This window comes from Ascaphus truei, chromosome 6 (assembly GCF_040206685.1).
Source record: "Ascaphus truei isolate aAscTru1 chromosome 6, aAscTru1.hap1, whole genome shotgun sequence".
Lineage (NCBI taxonomy): Eukaryota > Metazoa > Chordata > Amphibia > Anura > Ascaphidae > Ascaphus > Ascaphus truei.
The window spans coordinates 116,290,356-116,309,417 of record NC_134488.1 but is presented as its reverse complement, the minus strand read 5'-3'; the positions used below and the strand labels follow the sequence as shown (position 1 = coordinate 116,309,417).

General features: G+C 45.1%; 1 protein-coding gene across 11 annotated transcripts in view; it reads right to left on the bottom strand.

Moving 5' to 3' along the window:
- The window catches only part of CROCC (ciliary rootlet coiled-coil, rootletin), a 72,677-nt gene extending 59,723 nt beyond the window's left edge, over positions 1 to 12,954 (bottom strand). Inside the window, exons 1-5 of one of the 11 annotated variants that reach the window (XM_075605967.1) lie at positions 12,591 to 12,954; positions 11,390 to 11,531; positions 10,428 to 10,576; positions 1,353 to 1,403; positions 392 to 469 (exon numbers count right to left, since the gene is read on the bottom strand). In XM_075605967.1, the coding sequence (XP_075462082.1) occupies positions 392 to 469; positions 1,353 to 1,403; positions 10,428 to 10,576; positions 11,390 to 11,531; positions 12,591 to 12,650 (480 nt within the window). In that variant the 5' untranslated portion in view covers positions 12,651 to 12,954. Of the gene's footprint in view, positions 1 to 391; positions 5,577 to 10,427; positions 10,577 to 10,682; positions 10,704 to 11,389; positions 11,532 to 12,590 lie in introns of those variants that run through there. The other 10 variants (XM_075605957.1, XM_075605956.1, XM_075605964.1 and 7 more) reach the window with 10 other exon arrangements.
- Between the last annotated feature and the right edge of the window lie 6,108 nt (positions 12,955 to 19,062).

Here is a 19,062-nt window from a genome sequence, read left to right as displayed (position 1 = left end):
ACCTGTCCCACATAATCACTGACCAGATTTCTTGATCATGCACGCACGGGAAAAAAATGATACAAAGTAACTTGAAAAAGGAGCAAATATTCCAAATGACTGCTTTAGTGTCAATTGTCCAGACCAGGGGTGCTCAACTCTAGTCCTCTACCTCCCCACAACAGGTTAGGTTTTCAGGCTATCCCAGTTCAGTCAAAGACCTGTGCCGAAGCTGGGACCGATTGAGCCACCTGTGCTGAAGCGGGGATATCATGAACACCTAACCTGTTGGGGGGGGGGGGGTTGAGGATTGGAGTTTAACACCCCTGGTCTAGACGTCCCATAAACTTATCTACACATGCTGGTTATGAATCAAGTCGCGCCGGTGTATTATATAAAAATATATACGCACCTCACTCTTTCTCCATTCTGCATCCTCTTGATGTTCTCTGCCGGGCTCCTGCCAGAACCAGCGCATGGGTTGGTCCAACTTACACAGCAAGAAAGAAGTGCTGAGGCAAGTGACCGATACACAGAACCCAACAGACACACAGTCATTACAGGAACACAACCACGGAGCAAAATGTGCACACAATGGGGGTCACCTATTCCGGCGGGTAAAAACAAAAAAAAGGAACGAATGGCTATGCTCTAAAAACGGATAGAAAAGACAAAAAGTGCCCAGTCAACAACGTCTCACACAGGCTCAGAAAGCCTGTTCTTCCATCTCAAACATCACACTACAATTACACTGCAGAGTTCTGCGAGTGGGCATGCAAAAGAGCACATCAAGTCATACCTGCCAAATAACTCCAGGTCAACATTGCTATAATGGGGGATACCTTGTGCTGTTTTAATTTTTGGCTATCATGCCCAAATAAAGTGACTTTCATTATCCACGACCAGCCTCATTCTCCAGCATTTGCGGTGCCCAATTTCTTCCGACGATATTGCTATAATAACCCAGGCTGGTTTTTCTCCCAGGTCGTATTCTACGGTCCCAACATTTAGAGTAGACCAAATAGACATCGAAAACCAGGACGAGATTGTTACCACGCTCTTGACTTGGCAGGTATGCATTGGGTATCCCTTTGTAGCTTACGATGTATGATTGCTTGGACATGCAAGCCTAAGCAAGTGCAGCAAACCTTCCAGGGACATGACTCATCCACACCACCAGATGTAGCCCTACACAGGGAAGCCGTAAGAATCTGCACAACAGGCAAAGTAACTGCCCTGATGTGAGGATGAGCAAAAATCACTACAAATCCATGCGAGTCTCCATGCAGTAAGCACTGACTTGATGTGCTATAGGTCACTAGTATCTGTGACATTCTAGCACCCACATCCGACGGCCAATAAAGGGTACACACATCGGCATTGGTGACTGGATCCTTTCCCCGCAGGCGCAGACTCTCCTCGAGCTGCAGTAGAAAGATGAATGGTGAAAGCAAATACTCCACATGGAGAAGCGCTGCAGAAAAGACAGATACAGCAGAGGCGGCCAACTCCAGTCCTCAAGGGCCACCAACAGGCCAGGTTTCCAGGAGATCCCTGCTTCAGCACAGGTGGCTCAAATCAGCGGCACGGTCAAAGGCTGCACCACCTGTGCTGAAGCAGGGATATCCAAAAACCCTGACCTTGGTGGCTCTTGAGTTGGCCACCCATGAGGTTACAGGGTCAACACCAGGAGTCACACACTCAAGCATCCATGCGCTGAGCCTCTCGTACACTAGACCCTGCGGTCGCGGCAATCTGAAAGTTGTCCACCACAACCCAATGGATATATACAGAGCTAACACACAGTATGGTCCTGTGCACAAACCAAACGTATCCCATTCATTTCAAACATACCCCACAGCAAGCACTAATTGGCAGAAGCCCCACGTATCTGGTCCCAGTTTTGTACAGAATGTGCTTCTACTTCCTCCGTGTACATCCCAACGGTGTCTTCATTTTGGACGCTTTTTAATAAAACGATTGAAATTTGTATTCTTAAAGCACGGTTTTCCAAGCAGCCCCAATTCGGGCGACTTTGGAATTGCTCCGGAATACAGAATTCTCCCTACAGGAGTTCTTGTGGCAGATTCCTCCATTTCTCTTGTTGCTCTTTTCCAACTTAGATTTTCAGGCCCCAAATTGCTCAGCTACTAAACATCTCTCAAAAGATAAAGCAACCAACGAAACACAGGATGTGTTTTCAAAGGTTGCAGAGAAGGGCGAGTAGCCGTGTTGGTCCTTTCTTCCATCTAGTAACACAGGAGGGAGAGGGAGTAGGAGGTAGGATACATTTTATTGGACCCACAAGTAGTTGATATGTTACAAGCTTTCCAAGCTCTCCGGGTCCTTCATTGGGTATGACGGTATTCTCTGTTTCTGTATATCTGCCACACCTGATGAAGGACCCTGAGAGGTTGGAAAGCTTGTAACATATCCACTTGTTGGTGCAATACAAGGCATCATACCCCCTACAATGAAATAAAGGGACTTATTATTGTTAGATGCATTTTATCCCCCCACATATTTTGTCATGTGTTAATGCTCAATCAGCGGCTCAGTCAAAGACTGCACCCACCTGTGCTGAAGCAGGGATATCCTGAAAACCTGACCTTGGTGGCTCTTGAGAACTGGAGTTGGCCACTACCTATTAGTGCATGTACAGTACATGTATGTGTTTGCGGGGGTGTATTATTCACGCGTGTTGTGGCTCTCGGGATATTTTGGAGAAAGACATTTTTTTATAAAATGGCTCTTCTTCCAGAGAAGTTGCAGACCCCGGCCCTACTCCCTCCCCCTCCTCTGTTACTTATAAACGGGTGGGTACTTTCCCTTTATAGATATTCTAATATGCATTGCAAGGAGAGACTCTTACAAGCAGATAATAAACAAAGGTATTATCACGCAGTGTGCTGCTATACCACACATCAACGGCAGCAATGCAGAAGCACACACCACTGGGAAAACATGGGCACCATGCATTAACCCCCACTATGCCAGACATATCTATTGCCTGTGCCTCCGGCAGTGAGGGGGTTAAGTGACACACAAAGCACAGCGTTTCCCCCCTCTGCAGGTGCCCTGGTCATTGAGCTCTTGAAGATAATTGCATGCCGTTTCTATGGCAGCCCCTGTCCCTCTCTCCCTGGCCTTGCCTTCTCCTCTCATTCTCTGCTGCTTGCCCCCCTCCATGAAACCTCAGCCCTGCCGAGGCTGTGGCTACTTGCCCGATCCACTCTCTTCCTGACGTAGATCCCGGCCGCATCCCCGGGCTCCGGCAGATCCCCTGCCTCGCCCTCGCAGCCTTCTCCTTGTTCCATGCCTGCTCCTCTCCTACACTCCTGCCCACAGGAGCCGCCAGACGGAGGAGGGAGAGAGAGGGGGGCCTGGGGATGCCCTCCCCAATGCTGCTCCATCTCTGAGGTATCCACATTAAGGCGAGTGGCTGTAAAATCCCACCCTCCCCCTTTTGTAAGAGCAGCTCTTGTGAATAGCAAAGCTGCTAAGACCCAGGTAGCCACACGAATGACATTTTCACTTCTTCAACTAAAAAGTTGTTTTTATTCACAGAAAACATCCAGTGATAACCGGGAGTGTGTGGCTCCATCATAGTGTGATAGCCATTACTGGTCAAAGTGAGTGGCCAATACGGAGAGGTGAGGGTTCTGCAACCAACTGGCTCAGTGACAATTGATATTGGTTCAAATACCAGTATCAGCAACTTGTGACCCTGGGCAGGATACTTTATCTCCATGTGCCTCAGCCACCAAAGTTAGATTGTAAGCTCTGTGGGGCATGGCCTCATTGTGCCTGGATCTATATATACACATATACACACACACACACAAACACAACCACAAACACACCAAACGTATGTTAGCAGTGCCCCCAAATCTTTTTTCCCTCTTACCTTAGTAGAACCTGGGGGTCACGTGGAGCTTAACCATAGTGCTCCCAGCTCCGGGACCTCCTGGTTGCCAGTAAAAATCCCCAAACAATAGCCACCGTGGTCACCAATAGAGAGCCAACCCGTCATATACCGATGACTTGGCGGTGTTCTGATGGCCGCGATGGCAAAGGCCGATCCGGCAGCCACATTGTTCTCCTGGGTAAGAATTTATGGGTTGATTTACCCTCAACAGGTGGATCCCCGAAAATGGGAGCAGCACATTGAACTCTGTAGGACCCTCTCTCCACCCCGGAACCACTAAGGTTAAAACGTATACAACCACCACCAACCCCCCCAAAAAAATGACATGGAAACATTTCCTTTTTAAGTTTAAAGATGAGATACCCCGGTTTGGGAACAGCAAAACCAAGATGAGTGATACCGTCTGTAACAGGGTGCCTTCCCCATGTATGTACTTATGCAGGAAAACCTGTGCAGAGAGCTTGAATCTAGCATGGAGCAGGTTAATTCAGAGCAGACTGTCCTAATTGACCTGCTCAACTGGCTCTTAGCTCCTTTAAAAAGCCTGCAGCAGAGAGAGGTCTCTACAGGCGAGATCTCTAGCACAGGCAGACACCCTGGACTGCTGAAGGGTTCACACACTCTGGCCAGGAAGTAACTTGACCCTGGGGAGAAGTCCTTCGCACAAGGACTTGCAGAAGGTAACCGACCTCCACTATATTTCCTAGTTTTGTTGTTGGAAAGGGGCCTAGCCTCCCAGCTCGTAGATAGGGTGTATGGGAAAAAGTGTAGTGAGTGCTCCTAACAGGAGTTAGGCTGTTTGTTTTTGTTTTCCTGTTAAACAGCTTATTACCAGCAATAAACAGGGTTATGTTTTGAAAGTTGTGGTGAATAAAATGCCTATTTTTTGTCTTAAAACATCCCCTGGTCTGAGAACCTCTGCACACATCTCCTACAAGGTCTTTTACCATTGCACGTACACTATATTAACTAATAACCAAACTTTGAAAACCTATTCTATGGGATTTAATATAAGATTACAAGCACTTCCAGAATCATTGTGCCTCCGCTGATCTGCTTTTAGTATCACTTAGGCCCAGGTTTACTAACCAGTGCTAAACTTTACTACATCTCCTTACCCATTCATTTTTAATCCACTTCCTTCAGTGCTCTTTGCCCCAATAGTCAGAAGTAAGGGGACGGCAATTCTACTAAATAAACCGGGCGCTCGCTGCACTCCCAATTCCCAAAAGGCACACAGGCCCAAGACACCCATTGCACGGAATACACGAGCGTTTCCATCTCCCCTGACAACTGTCACACCACAGCCACAATCACGTCAAGCAACTCACCCGGCCAGAGCCACAAGGACGCGGGACAAGGGGAGAGAAACAAGCTCTGCAGACCCGGCTGAGCTGTGCTAAACTAAATATGCTGGCGTACAGTAGCAATGTCCCTGACTTGGAAGCAGCTATATACCAGTACCAGCGTCTCTACCCTGTAATGGAGCAGGAACATGTGCCGGACAAATCCTATGTAATATGTACATTTTATGTATCATTCAGCCAATGCTGGACACTAGCCGCCTGCAATCTTCGAAGTGTCCTAGTGCTACAAGGTAACTTTATTGTAGCACCTATTTTGACAATTAGAAATATTTCTTAAATGAGGTGCAGAGAGCAGAGCCCCTGTTTTTTGTTACAATCTTTTTTTATTGTTTTTTTTTTAAGTAGGGCTTTACATGCATACAGTTTTCATATATATCGGCGTATGTTGCGACCTTTCCGATACAAAGATTCTTGAGCAAACAAAGAAACATATCTCCCGTCCCATGGAAGAGGGAGTTTGAGAAAGTCTTTACCTCTGAGCTCTGGAGGATCTTTTCTCTACTTATACTGTACAACACAGCGCCTGGTTCGTGTAACCCCTTTTTATACGTTGAAAAGAGCCCCCGGTGTAAATGCATCTGGATTTATTTTTTACATTACTTTTAGAAGCCGCTTGTTTTAACGGTACCAGCCAGAGTAGGAGCCTGCGTGTTGCTGGCTGCAGGGAGCGGGTTTGCCTGAGGTTGGGAATCGGGGCTTTGCTTCCTGGCCACAGTTACGGTCGCCTGCACAAACTGCACAAGCGTAGTGATACAGCAGCGCACATCAGCTGCAGGTCACCCTGAGAATCACAATGAACCGGCCTGGGTTACATTTACAGCCGGGTAACTATGCTGTGAGAAGGCACAGTGACAGTGCTTTGTGTAATGGGTGTGGCACCTCTATATTCACTCTCCCCCCCTCCCCGCCCCATGGTGACCCCAATCAATATATCACTGACAGCCCCACACTGTACACAGTAACCTTGGGCAGGTCTCAGCCTGCCTCATGCCATTCACTGCCCGGGACCTGCCTGGGCACGACTATGCATTCTTCCCAAACAAGATACAGGGGGTACACAGGAAGAAATGAGAAGAGGTGGGGTGGGAGGGAAGCTGAAGGGTAAGAAATGGGGGGGGGGGGGGGGAGAGAGAGAGAGAAACTAAAGGACAGAATTAGATTAAAGCAGCAAAATGTGAAAAATCCTCTGATTTAAAAATTAAAAAAATCAGTTCTGTAGAATTAGATAATACCATGTGCACTTTGTTTTAACTCATAATGCCACTTGTAATTATTATTATATATTATTTTTTACAGCAACCATTTAGAAAGTCATATTAACTTTCTCTTTTGAAACAGACACACACAGATACACACACACACACGTTTTTGAGCTCTGCACTTTGGCAACAAAGTATCACAAACAGATCTGTTGCTGCATTCCAAACAGCAGACTGAAGATTACTCTGGATGCGGTAACAATAATGTGTCACACTTCGTAATATAATGTTACATATCAGCTGCAGCATTTCACTGACCGCAGCATAGACAGAAGGCGGCCATTTAGTTAGGCACACAATTAGGATTTTGACAGATTTATAATAGGGGCACCAAACGATTGCCAGCTGAGGTAAGAATGTAGAATTATACATTGTCATCTGCTTTATATATAAAAATAGGACAATAAAAAAGGGGGGGGGGTAGTATTGCTGCTTTACGATTGACTAATTATAGAAGAGATGAGCAATGTATAATGGTTGTGTTTTTCTGCGAGATCACCGGGTTGCAGAGATCCAGCATGTTGCACGCGAGAGCGATTTCACCATCAGCAAAGCTCCCAAATGGTCACAGAGTTTCATCATGGAGCAAGAAAGCAAATTGTTGTAAAAACTCAATGTAATAAAATTAACACATCCTCATCCCTTCTTTTCATACCACAGACTCTTTCATTCTTTCCCCCTTTGACCTTGTTTATGACCTTCTACACATCTGCATTCCCTACCCCTTCCTTTCCCAACTGCTGAACACACTCCCGTTACAGAACTACTATACTACAATGTGCTGAGGGGTTTACTCTTGATGCGTATGATAATTCTCTGGAATATGCTATTAAATATGTTGAGTTATCTTATCTACCCCAACCCCCTAATTAACCCCATCTTATTTCTGTAGCCTTCCATTCAATTTGCAAATCCAATAGATTTGCCATATTGAGTGAAGATATTGAGAGTGTCAGGGCAGAAATGGCAAGGCTGGGGGAGACTGATTCCTCTCGCAGCCAGGGGAATAGTTCCTCCAGCACAGAGGGGACTCAGGATGCTCAGATACAAAGAAAGATTGTGGCGATAGGGGACTCCATTATTAGGAAGGTAGATAGGGCAATCTGCTGCCGTGACCACATGAACCGAACAGTTTGTTGTCTCCCGGGTGCTCGGGTTCGGCACATTGCGGATCGGGTAGACAGATTTTGGGGGGGGCTGGGATTGACCCGGCGGTCTTGGTACATGTTGGCACCAATGACAAAGTTAGAGAAAGATGGAGGGTCCTAAAAAATGATTTCAGGGATTTAGGCCAAAAGCTTAAGGCAAGGACCTCCAAGGTAGTATTTTCGGAAATACTACCAATGCCATGTGCTACCGCAGGGAGACAGTCAGAGATCAGTGAGGTTAATGCATGGCTAAGAAAGTGGTGTAGGAAGGAGGGTTTTGAGTTTTTAAAGATAGGACCCTTTCAGCGTGAGATTATTGGAGATAAGGAAAAAGCTGAGGTATTAAACAAATTCTTTGCCTCTGTGTTTACCAGGGAAAAATCCATTTCAATTGTATTGCTGCAGGAGGAAACCACAATGTCCATATTAATGAACAATTGGTTAACTGAGTAAGAAGTTCATAGGCGGCTTGAAAAATTTAAGTAAATAAGGCACCTGGCCCCGATGGCATACATCCAAGAGTTCTCAAGGAGTTAAGTTCAGTAATAGCCAAACCATTACATTTAATATTCAAGGACTCCATTTCCACAGGCTCAGTACCACAAGATTGGCGTAAAGCAGATGTGGTGCCTATATTTAAAAAGGGAGCTAGATCACAACCAGGGAATTACAGACCTGTCAGCCTGACTTCAATAGTGGGGAAACTACTTGGAGATTTAATACGGGATAATATTCAGGAATACCTAATGGAAAACAAAATTATTAGTAATAGTCAGCATGGATTTATGAAGGATAGATCATGCCAAACTAACCTTATTAGTTTCTTTGAGGAGGTAAGTAGAAATTTAGACCAGGGTAATGCAGTTGATGTGATCTACTTAGATTTTGCAAAGGCTTTTGATACGGTTCCACACGAGGTTGGTGTACAAAATAAAGCAAATTGGACTCAGGTTGGGCTAAGGTCGTGAGTGGAGTACCTCAGAGATCGGTACTGGGACCCCTGCTTTTAACTTGTTTATTAATGACATTGAGGTTGGCATCAAGAGCAAAGTCTCCATCTTTGCTGATGATACTAAATTGTGTAAGGTAATAGAATCAGAGCAGGATGTAATTTCTCTCCAGAAGGACATGGAGAGACTGGAAACTTGGGCAGGTAAATGGCAGATGAGGTGTAATACAGATAAATGTAAGGTTATGCATTTGGGAAGCAAGAATAAACAGGCAATTACAAATTAAATGGGGATAAATTGGGGGAATCCTTGATGGAGAAGGATTTAAGAGTGCTGGTAGACAGCAGGCTTAGCAATAGTGCCCAAAGTCATGCAGTAGCTGCAAAGGCAAACAAGATCTTATCTTGCATCAAACGGGCAATGGATGGAAGGGAAGTAAACATAATTATGCCCCTTTACAAAGCATTTGTAAGACCACACCTTGAATATGGAGTACAATTTTGGACACCAAACCTTAGAAAATACATTATGGAACTAGAGAGAGTGCAGAGAAGAGCCACCAAATTAATAAAGGTGAATGGAGAATCTAATTTATGAGGAGAGGCGAGCTAAATTAGATTTATTTACATTAGAAAAAAGGCATCTAAGAGCGGATATGATAACTATATACAAATATATTTGGGGACCGTACAAGGAGTTTTCAAAAGAACTATTCATCCCAAGGGCAGTACAAAGGATGCGGGGGCATCCCTTTAGGTTGGAGGAAAGGAAATTTCACCAGCAACAAAGGAAAGGGTTCTTTACAGTAAGGGCAGTTACAATGTGGAATTCATTACCCATGGAGACTGTGATGGCAGATACAATAGATTTGTTCAAAATAAGGTTAGACATCTTTTTAGAAAGGAAAGGTATACAGGGATATACCAAATAAGTAAACATGGGAAGGATGTTGATCCAGGGATTAATCCGATTGCCAATTCTTGGAGTAAGGAAGGAATTTATTTTTCCCCTTGTGAGATTTCATTGGATGATATAACAATGGGTTATTTTTGTCTGGCTTCCTCTGGATCAATAAGTAAGTATAGCTATAGGATAAAGTATCTATTGTCTACATTTAGCATAGGTTGAACTTGATGGACATATGTCTTTTTTTAACCTCATCTACTTTGTAACTATGTAATTCTCGTAAGCAAAATTCAATAACACTTGAGTTATAAAATAAAAACACACATTAAATTAAAACATGAAACAAATATCTGTTAATGCAGCAACCCCTGCCAGGAGTTAAAATCATATAATATTTTAGCATTTGAAGCCATATTAATTTTAATTAGGTTTTTTTATGGTAAAAATCATTGTTTTTTTAATAGCTAGTACAGTGTTTTCCAACCAGGGTTCCCCGGGCATCCCTAAAGGGTTCCCTGTAATTTTCAGGTCATTTTAAAATTGCACCAAATACAAAAGAATTTACAATGCATCTGATCTCGGGCACACTATTAGAGACATCTATTTGGACCTCCCAGACACTTCACATTTTAACTGTTCATATCATCATGTTTTTCAAATGGCAAGAGGAGAATTTTTAAATGATCTAAATATGAAAGAAATGTCAATCAGTGCGTTCTGCTGTTTGATGTCCACTTTTGTATTGTCAGGACTTTTACACCCAGATGGAAACTCTTGATGCAAAAATGACAGAGTATGACTTGCAAATGGGACTGGCAGCCCTTGGCTCTAGCAAATGAGACTATAAGTTATAAAAATGGCGCTCCTCCTTCTCCAAATGCACAGCTTACCCTCTCGCTGATCGCATTGTATTTGATGGCCAGTTCATCCCTCTCGGCGCGACTGTGGGCAAGAAGATCCTCCACCCGAGAGAGTTCTTGCTGCAGAATGCGGTTCTCCTCCTGCAGCGACAAAAGAGACGACATGTCCGCAGGGAGACCTGAAGGAAGGAAATGAAGAGGGAGAGGAGAAGTTACATCCTATGGTCCCCAATAATGGAATATTCCACCAAGAACCTTACAAGTAGCAAAGTAGTGTGAACTCACCTGAAAGCTATTAATCTGCCGCTGTTGTGTTTGTAAGAAGGGGAAAGGTTAAGTCATGCGTAACACATCGTAAAAGAGACAAGAGAATGCCAATGTATGCACCTTGTTCCAGATCAACATGAACTGCCAGTCCTGTGTTTCCCATCCCACATTGTTATTGAAGCTTTTGAAATGTTTTTTGGGAAAGTCTTTTCGGACGGAAGACCTCAAACCAGGGTTGTTCTATTATAACCATGTTATCAGTCGTCATCTGGTCATGCAGTCCTTTTACACCATCACGCTCAAGTATTGACCAGGTTTGGCCACAGCTTGCTCCAGAACCTCCAGTCTATTACTCATGTAGAGAGGTAGGAGGGTGGGGAACACCTAGCCACAGGCTCCCTAGATCAATAGCTCTATGGGCCTCACTGCAACTAATTCAAGGACAACTCAACAGGGAGATGGATAGAAAGAGAAACAACACTGTGCCTTGTGATCTGGTCTTCCTAGAGGGTACAAAAGAGATGTAATGCTTGTGTAGTGCAAGAGTTTGGTTACTGCTTCCTATGGCATCCAAAATATATCAAGCGTACAGGTGTTGCAATGTGAGTTGCCCCCAAATACGAGCTCTAAATCAATTCACTGCTGGAGTTGCAATAAAAGTGATAAAGTAATTATTTACAAAACATGGCATGAATGAAGGTTATACAAGGGCAACTGGAACATACCGGGGCCTGGCGGCTGGCTGAGGTGCCTGGTCACAATTTCCCGTATCCGTGCAGGCAGGCGGGAGGGGAGAGGGTTGCTGGAGTCTCCACGGATGGTGAGGCTCTTCTCTTCTTGGGAACTCAGCACTCGACTAGACAGCTTCTGCAAGGAAAGGCAAATAAGCCAGGGTAAATGAATAAACGCATTAATTAGTGAATGGATGAGAGCATGCGCCGGGGCGAGGGGATGAGAGCCTGTCCTAATTCGGCAAACAGATGAAGGAGAACCTGCACCAGACCACTGAAGGAACCTGTAGCTCAATGACTCCCAATTCTACTTTGCTCACTGCCATATTGCAGCCCCTTTTCTCCTTCTGCTTTCACCAGATATGATATCACAAGGACACCTCTTACAATGAACATTGCCGATTAAGCACTTGTGAACCACCGAGCTATACTTGACAAGTGCCTTAGTTTTAATTGTATGACTGTGGATAAACATGTTAGTTTTACTTTGGTTGGGAATAGTTGCTCTACACCAGGGGGGGGGGGGGGCGAGGAGGCAACTCCAGTCCTTAAGGGCCACCAGCAGGTCAGGTTTTAAGGATATCCCTGCTTCAGCACAGGTGGCTCCGTCTTCTGAGACAGCTGTGCTGAGGCAGGGATATCCTGAACCACCCTGCAATTTACGAGAGAGGGTTTACACTGCAGTTCGATCCTCTTGTTACACCTCGACGCCACGTATATAAGGGTTAGTGAAGAACTGAACCAGCACGTCACAATGTAATCAAGATGTGCCCATTTTATTTACCAGTGTCAAAAAGCTAAAATACTATATTAAAATGCAAATGGTGGCTATAAATACATGTGTTTAGGAACCTGTACATATATAAGCAAGAAAAATATTGCTTAAAATCATAACCAACATTTCAGATGCTGAAAAGGCCATAAAGTCACTCTTCCAGGGACGTAAAATGATGATTTTCACCTCCTGAAACCCTCATACCTTTAACCCATGGGTGCTCAACTGCCCCCCCCCCCCCTCAATCAGATTGAACCACCTGTGCTGAAGCTGGGATAGCCTGAAAACCTGACCTGTCGAGGGGGGGCTTCAGCACCGAAGTTGAGCACCCCCTGCCTTTATCCCAACACTACGTGACCCCCAATGCTTTAATCTTACCCATTTCCCATTTCTAGCAACCCACGAGAAAGCCGCACCAACCTCTATCACAGCCTCCAACCTCTGATCAGTGGGGTCCAGTGTCTCCTCCACAGCACTCATCGAAACACAAGTCCCCCCTCTGGGAGACTCCGGGGAAGCGTGGCTAGAATCATGTACCCCTAATTTCTACCACCGCCCAGGACCCCCCACCCTTAATCCCAGACACATTGGATCAACACCATGGGTAAGAGTCCTAGATTGTCCTGCAGGTCCTCGCGGGAAAGTACACCTCCCCCTCTCGTTAATCTGCCCTGATTGAGACCCAGTGAAGGAGGAAACAACGGATGCTGAGGCTTTCTATAGACAGGCTTTTGGAAAGGGGCCGCCACAACACAGTGACTGAGATTAGAATTAAATCCCCTTAGCCCCCCTCCCCCCCCTCTTCTGACCAGCAGCATGTGCTACTGTGTTCATGGGGAGAGGGGAGGGGGGCAGATCCCAACCATGTCTCTGATGCTTTCATTCACTGTATTACACACCGGGCAAGCTCGGTCCTAAAGGGCTCCACCTGCCTGACATGGGAACACATCTCCCTAAAGCCCTCTCGCCTGCTCCTCTCTCATCACTATCTGTCAGGCACGAGTTATTATCACTCAGTAGTGGCTTTTCCGGAGCAATGCTTTGGTGGCCTCTCTGGCAGCCAATGGGTTACAGGTCTCACGTTATTCCCTCGCTCCGGCCATACATCTTATTTTGACTTTCTTGAAGCATTTTCTATTTCGGTAGGAAATACTGTCTCATGCCTATACAAATAAATCCCTGATGAAGGTGCATGTGCACCGTTGGATGCAACTCCACTCTTCAGTCATTAAATTACCTTTTTTGCTACATTGCGAATTTTCCAAGCGTTTGGTGTGCTCGGCTCCCTTTTGCATATTAAAAGGTACTAAATTATATCAGCATTTTCCCACTGCTGTCAGATTATTGGCTAACGCCCAACACATGACTGGTAACTTCAGGGTCACTGTAACGCCAGTTAAGCAGCCACTACAACAGAAAACAATGCTGGATCTATGTCTTGTATCAACATGAATGCATATGTTACTCTGTTACTATGTTACCATTCGATAATCTGCGGTTTACAGGCATTACCTATTGGCAGGCAAACCCCTGCCCTGCTCCTCACCTGTCAAACAGGGACATGCAGCAGGGCCAGTAACATCGCAGAATGTGTGATGTAGAAGTGATACCCAGGGGAGATGCGGGGGCAGAAGAGCAGACAGAGAGGGGGTGCACTAGGACCCTGTTGCTGAGGGTCTAACACAGCAGGGGATGAGAGCTGTGTGCAGAATCCATCTACAAGTTACTGTAACCATGGAAACACCAAACATACAGGACTCTATAGACTAGGGGAGCTCTACTCGGTCCTCAAGCCCTTTCCCCTCCCAACAGGTCAGGTTTTCAGGATACCCCAGCTTCAGCACAGGTGGCTCAATCAGAGGCGCAGTCAAAGGCTGAGCCTCTGATTGAGCCACCTGTGGTGAAGAAGGGACCGATTGAGCCACCTGTGCTGAAGCAGGGATATCCTGAAAACCTGACCTGTTGTGGGAGCTTGAGGACTGGAGTTGAGCTCCCCTGCCATAGAATAACGGTGTAAGGCCCCCGTGTAGAATAAACCACTGTTTCCCCTCCCCGGGAGCAGTGTAACCCTTTTATATCCAGCAAAGGAGGGTTCAAGCTGCCGCTTTTTAAAAAAAAATTAATATATATATTTTTTTCCCATTCAATATTTGCATCAATACAATCTGCACACTTACAAGTGATTAGCTAAGCTGCAGATCAATCTGTTCTCCTGTAATCAATCGCTTTGCTCAGGGCTATTTTATTCAGTTCTTGCACAGCATTGTGGGCAATGTAGTTCCTAGAATAAGATTGACTGAGCAGTTACTAGATACAATTGGTGCACTGCAAGAGAGAGGGCGGGGCTCAAGAGCCAGAGGCTATCAGAAGGGGAAGGGGCTGCCACTCTGGAAATGCTTCCTACATTAGAAACATTAAAAATGTCTTTAAAACATTTTTTTTTTAATTTTTAAATGCTACAAGTATTTTCTCATATTACAGAACTGATTTATTAAAAAAAAAAAACACATGTAGAATATTGCTTGAACTGCTGTTTTAAATAAGGTAGGTTCAATGCAATTTTCTCTTCATTGATAATCATATATATATATTTTAACACTGGTAGCAGTTATTTACAGCACAGAAATATCACCCAGCTGGTGATTTAAAAAATAAATAAAGATAAACGTCTCTAGATACATACAACCTTTTAGCACCGCAATCCCCGCAAAACAGTTATACAATTACATCGCTAAAGACAACACATTGACCCCTAAAAGTAAAAAAAAAGAAATGATGTAAATAATTCTTTATATATTTATGAGGGTGGTGACTGCTGTTTCAAAACAGAAATTAGATTTATTTGCAAACATTTTTTTTTTTTTTAACTTATTGCTTATAACATAATTATGCAATAAAATATTTATCATGCAGTTGTTAGGGAGCTTTGCTCCATCATATAAAATGTGATCAATATCAAAAGAAGGCAGTACCCGTACAAATATTATAACGAGATGGCTCAAGTTCTGCGTTGCACCATTTTTCTTCTTCCTGTTGCGCGAAATAAAAATGATTTAGCGAGGTCTGAGGTGACGCATTTCCCTGTGTTAATAATCTACAGAAGAAGTCATGAAACATGACGACTAATGAGCGTGAGGCTGCGTCCAGGCTGAGCGCTTGCTCGCGCACTCGTGAGTGTGCAGAAGCGCGATTCTTGGCGAGACAAATATTTTTGTATTTGTCGCACTTGCCCTGGTCATGTGCGCGGTTCAGCCAATAAAGGTGAACCGCTCACGTGACGTCACAAGCAACCCCCCTCCCCCTATGCGCGCAAGTAGCTAGCCAGGAATCGCCCGATCAGCATGATCACGTGACGCCACGGCGCTCGCGTCTACCCTGGACTAAGGCTAAGGCCCCGCTCCCTCAGTCAGCGCGCCCGCACTGCAGACAGGCGGGGCGCTGACATACACAGACCGCGATATGCGGTCTGTAGGGAGCGGGAGGTGGGCGGGAGTGGGAGGAAGTGGGAGGCTTGAGCGGGAGGGGGGGCGTGGCTTGAGCGGAGGGATCCGCAACTCTCCCCCCTCCCTCCCTCCACGGGCTCGGGCTGGAGCTGCTGATTGAAGTAATCACAAGCAACACACACACACACTCATACACACACGCAGGCACTCATACACACACGCAGGCGCGCACACACACACACACACACACAGAGACAGAGGCAGGCACTCCACACTCCTCCCCGCTCCCCGAAGCCTCTCCTCCTCCCGAAGCCTCCCCTCCTCATTGGCTCACAGCCACACCACGTGACGTGTGAACGCTAGGGATCACCATTCTCTTGTATCCCCTAGCGGCTGACGCGTCACAGCGTGTAGTGAGCTGTGCAGCCAGGGGGGACCGGGACCGGCTCAGGAGGACTCCCCTGCTGGTGGGGAAAGCCCGTGCAGCCGCCCGCGCCGCCGGACGCAGCGGGTCCCAGCCCTTACAGGTCACAGCTGAGAGCACATTGGGGCTAGGTACCGAGCGTCGCAAGTGGCTTTTTTTGGCGCAAAATTTATGCACGTAAATCTCATTTTATATTGCGCTTGTGTGCGCCTCTGTACTAGCATGACATTTATCCATCTATCAGCATCAAAAATAATTTTTTCCCCCATTTATTTTGGCTTACAGAAATGGACTGCTTTAGCTGTAGAGATCAAAATGATATGTACTGAAAAAGAATGTTTCTGTGCGCCACAAAAAGGAGAAAATGCGTCAAAAACGTCCGCTAAATTTAACTTGGTGGGAACCCTAAAAAGACTATTAATAGTCTTAGCGCAGAATTAAGTTGATATGTATCAACCAAAAATTGTATTTGATGCAGCACGTATGTTTCATTATGTAGGTAAGCAAAATGTATTACTTTCACACTATGGCTATTAGAAATAATAATACATGAATCATTTATATTTAGCAGCACTAGTTATAAATAAAATACACATTATTCTGTTTTAATTTAAACTGTATAAAGCAGGTATTCAACATGATCAATGTGTCTAAATTCATTTCAAACACAATGATGCGTTGCATGATGTAGAATGCCTTCATATACACCTCGCACATCTTATGAACGTGTGCACTTTGTGTTACTAAAATGTGGCTGCACAATTTCCTTTAAAATATGATGTTAGTACAAAGGCCCATAATGCTGCATTTTCACCAAAACACACCTTTTTTTTTTGCCTTGTTGTGAACCCCAAGATGTGCAGCGAGCTGTGGCCGGAAGCAGTTATACCGTCTGCCCGACACAGCACCAGGACCGCCGACAAATTTTTCGGGGTCCAAGACTAGAGTTTTGGCCGGTGTCAGAGGCCTTGGGGCCCCCCCATCACATCTCCATGAGAGCCATTTCCTCTATTCCACCTCCCCTCTCTCCGCTATCATTTCATTACCCCCCCTCTCACTCAATCGCGCTCCCTCACATATTATATGCAGTTATTCATTAAATATTGCAATATTACAATATAATATTTGACATTATTGCCTCAAATAAAATAGCGCAAAATAAAATGGTGGTGGCCTTAAGGCCTCAGGCATGGTCAGCGCCTGCTGACCCGTGCTGAGGCGCGCTGCTGCTCGGCACTGAGCCCCTGCAGCCGCAATGAGAGCGGCTTTAGCAGGGGCTCGCGCACGCTTCCGCACGCCTGCGGAAGCGTGTGTCTTACCAAATCTTTCGTTTCAGTGCTCGCCGGAGCGCAGGGCCGGTCACGTCAGCGGTTCGCCCAATGAGGGCGAACCAGCTCCGTGACGTCAATGGCCCGCCCACGGACGGCGCGCGCTCTAAGGCCAGGGAAAGCACCGCTTTCCCTGTGCCTCAGGGCGCCTCCGCACGGCTGAAGTCTGTATGGACTAAGCCTTAGAAACTAAATTCAGCCAACATTACAGAACTCTAACTGTGGAACCTTAGAACTCTGTAGAACATCAGTGTACAATCACTGTTATAATGTATCATATGCAGACAGCGTTACTGCCAGCAAACACAAAGAGGAAACAAATGATACATATTCACATTTGAGTCAACTAGCTTCACCTACTGAAATGCAGTGCTGCTGTAACTACTATACAGAGCTTTGAAATGCAGTGCTGCTGTAACTACTATACAGAGCTTTGAAATGCAGTGCTGCTGTAACTACTATACAGAGCTTTGAAATACAGTGCTGCTGTAACTACTATACAGAGCATTGAAATGCAGTGCTGCTGTAACTACTATACAGAGCATTGAATGCAGTGCTGCTGTAACTACTATACAGAGCATTGAAATGCAGTGCTGCTGTAACTACTATACAGAGCATTGAAATGCAGTGCTGCTGTAACTACTATACAGAGCATTGAAATGCAGTGCTGCTGTAACTACTATACAGAGCATTGAAATGCAGTGCTGCTGTAACAACTATACAGAGCATTGAAATGCAGTGCTGCTGTAACTACTATACAGAACATTGAAATGCAGTGCTGCTGTAACAACTATACAGAGCATTGAAATGCAGTGCTGCTGTAACAACTATACAGAGCATTGAAATGCAGTGCTGCTGTAACAAACTAAACAGAGCATTGAAATGCAGTGCTGCTGTAACAACTATACAGAGCATTGAAATGCAGTGCTGCTGTAACTACTATACAGAGCATTGAAATGCAGTGCTGCTGTAACTACTATACAGAGCATTGAAATGCAGTGCTGCTGTAACTACTATACAGAGCATTGAAATGCAGTGCTGCTGTAACTACTATACAGAGCATTGAAATACAGTGCTGCTGTAACTACTATACAGAGCATTGAATGCAGTGCTGCTGTAACTACTATACAGAGCATTGAAATGCGCAGTGCTGCTGTAACTACTATACAGAACATTTGAAATGCAGTGCTGCTGTAACTACTATACAGAGCATTGAAATGCAGTGCTGCTGTAACTACTATACAGAGCATTGAAATGCCAGTGCTGGCTGTAACTACTATACAGAACATTGAAATGCAGTGCTGCTGTAACTACTATACAGAGCATTGAAATGCAGTGCTGCTGTAACTACTATACAGAGCATTGAAATGCAGTGCTGCTGTAACTACTATACAGAGCATTGAAATGCAGTGCTGCTGTAACTACTATACAGAGCATTGAATTGCAGTGCTGCTGTAACTACTATACAGAGCATTGAAATGCAGTTCTGCTGTAACTACTATACAGAGCATTGAAATGCAGTGCTGCTGTAACTACTATACAGAGCATTGAAATGCCAGTGCTGCTGTAACTACTGATGACAGAGCATTGAAATGCAGTGCTGCTGTAACTACTATACAGAGCATTGAAATGCAGTGCTGCTGTAACTACTATACAGAGCATTGAAATGCAGTGCTGCTGTACACTACTATACAGAG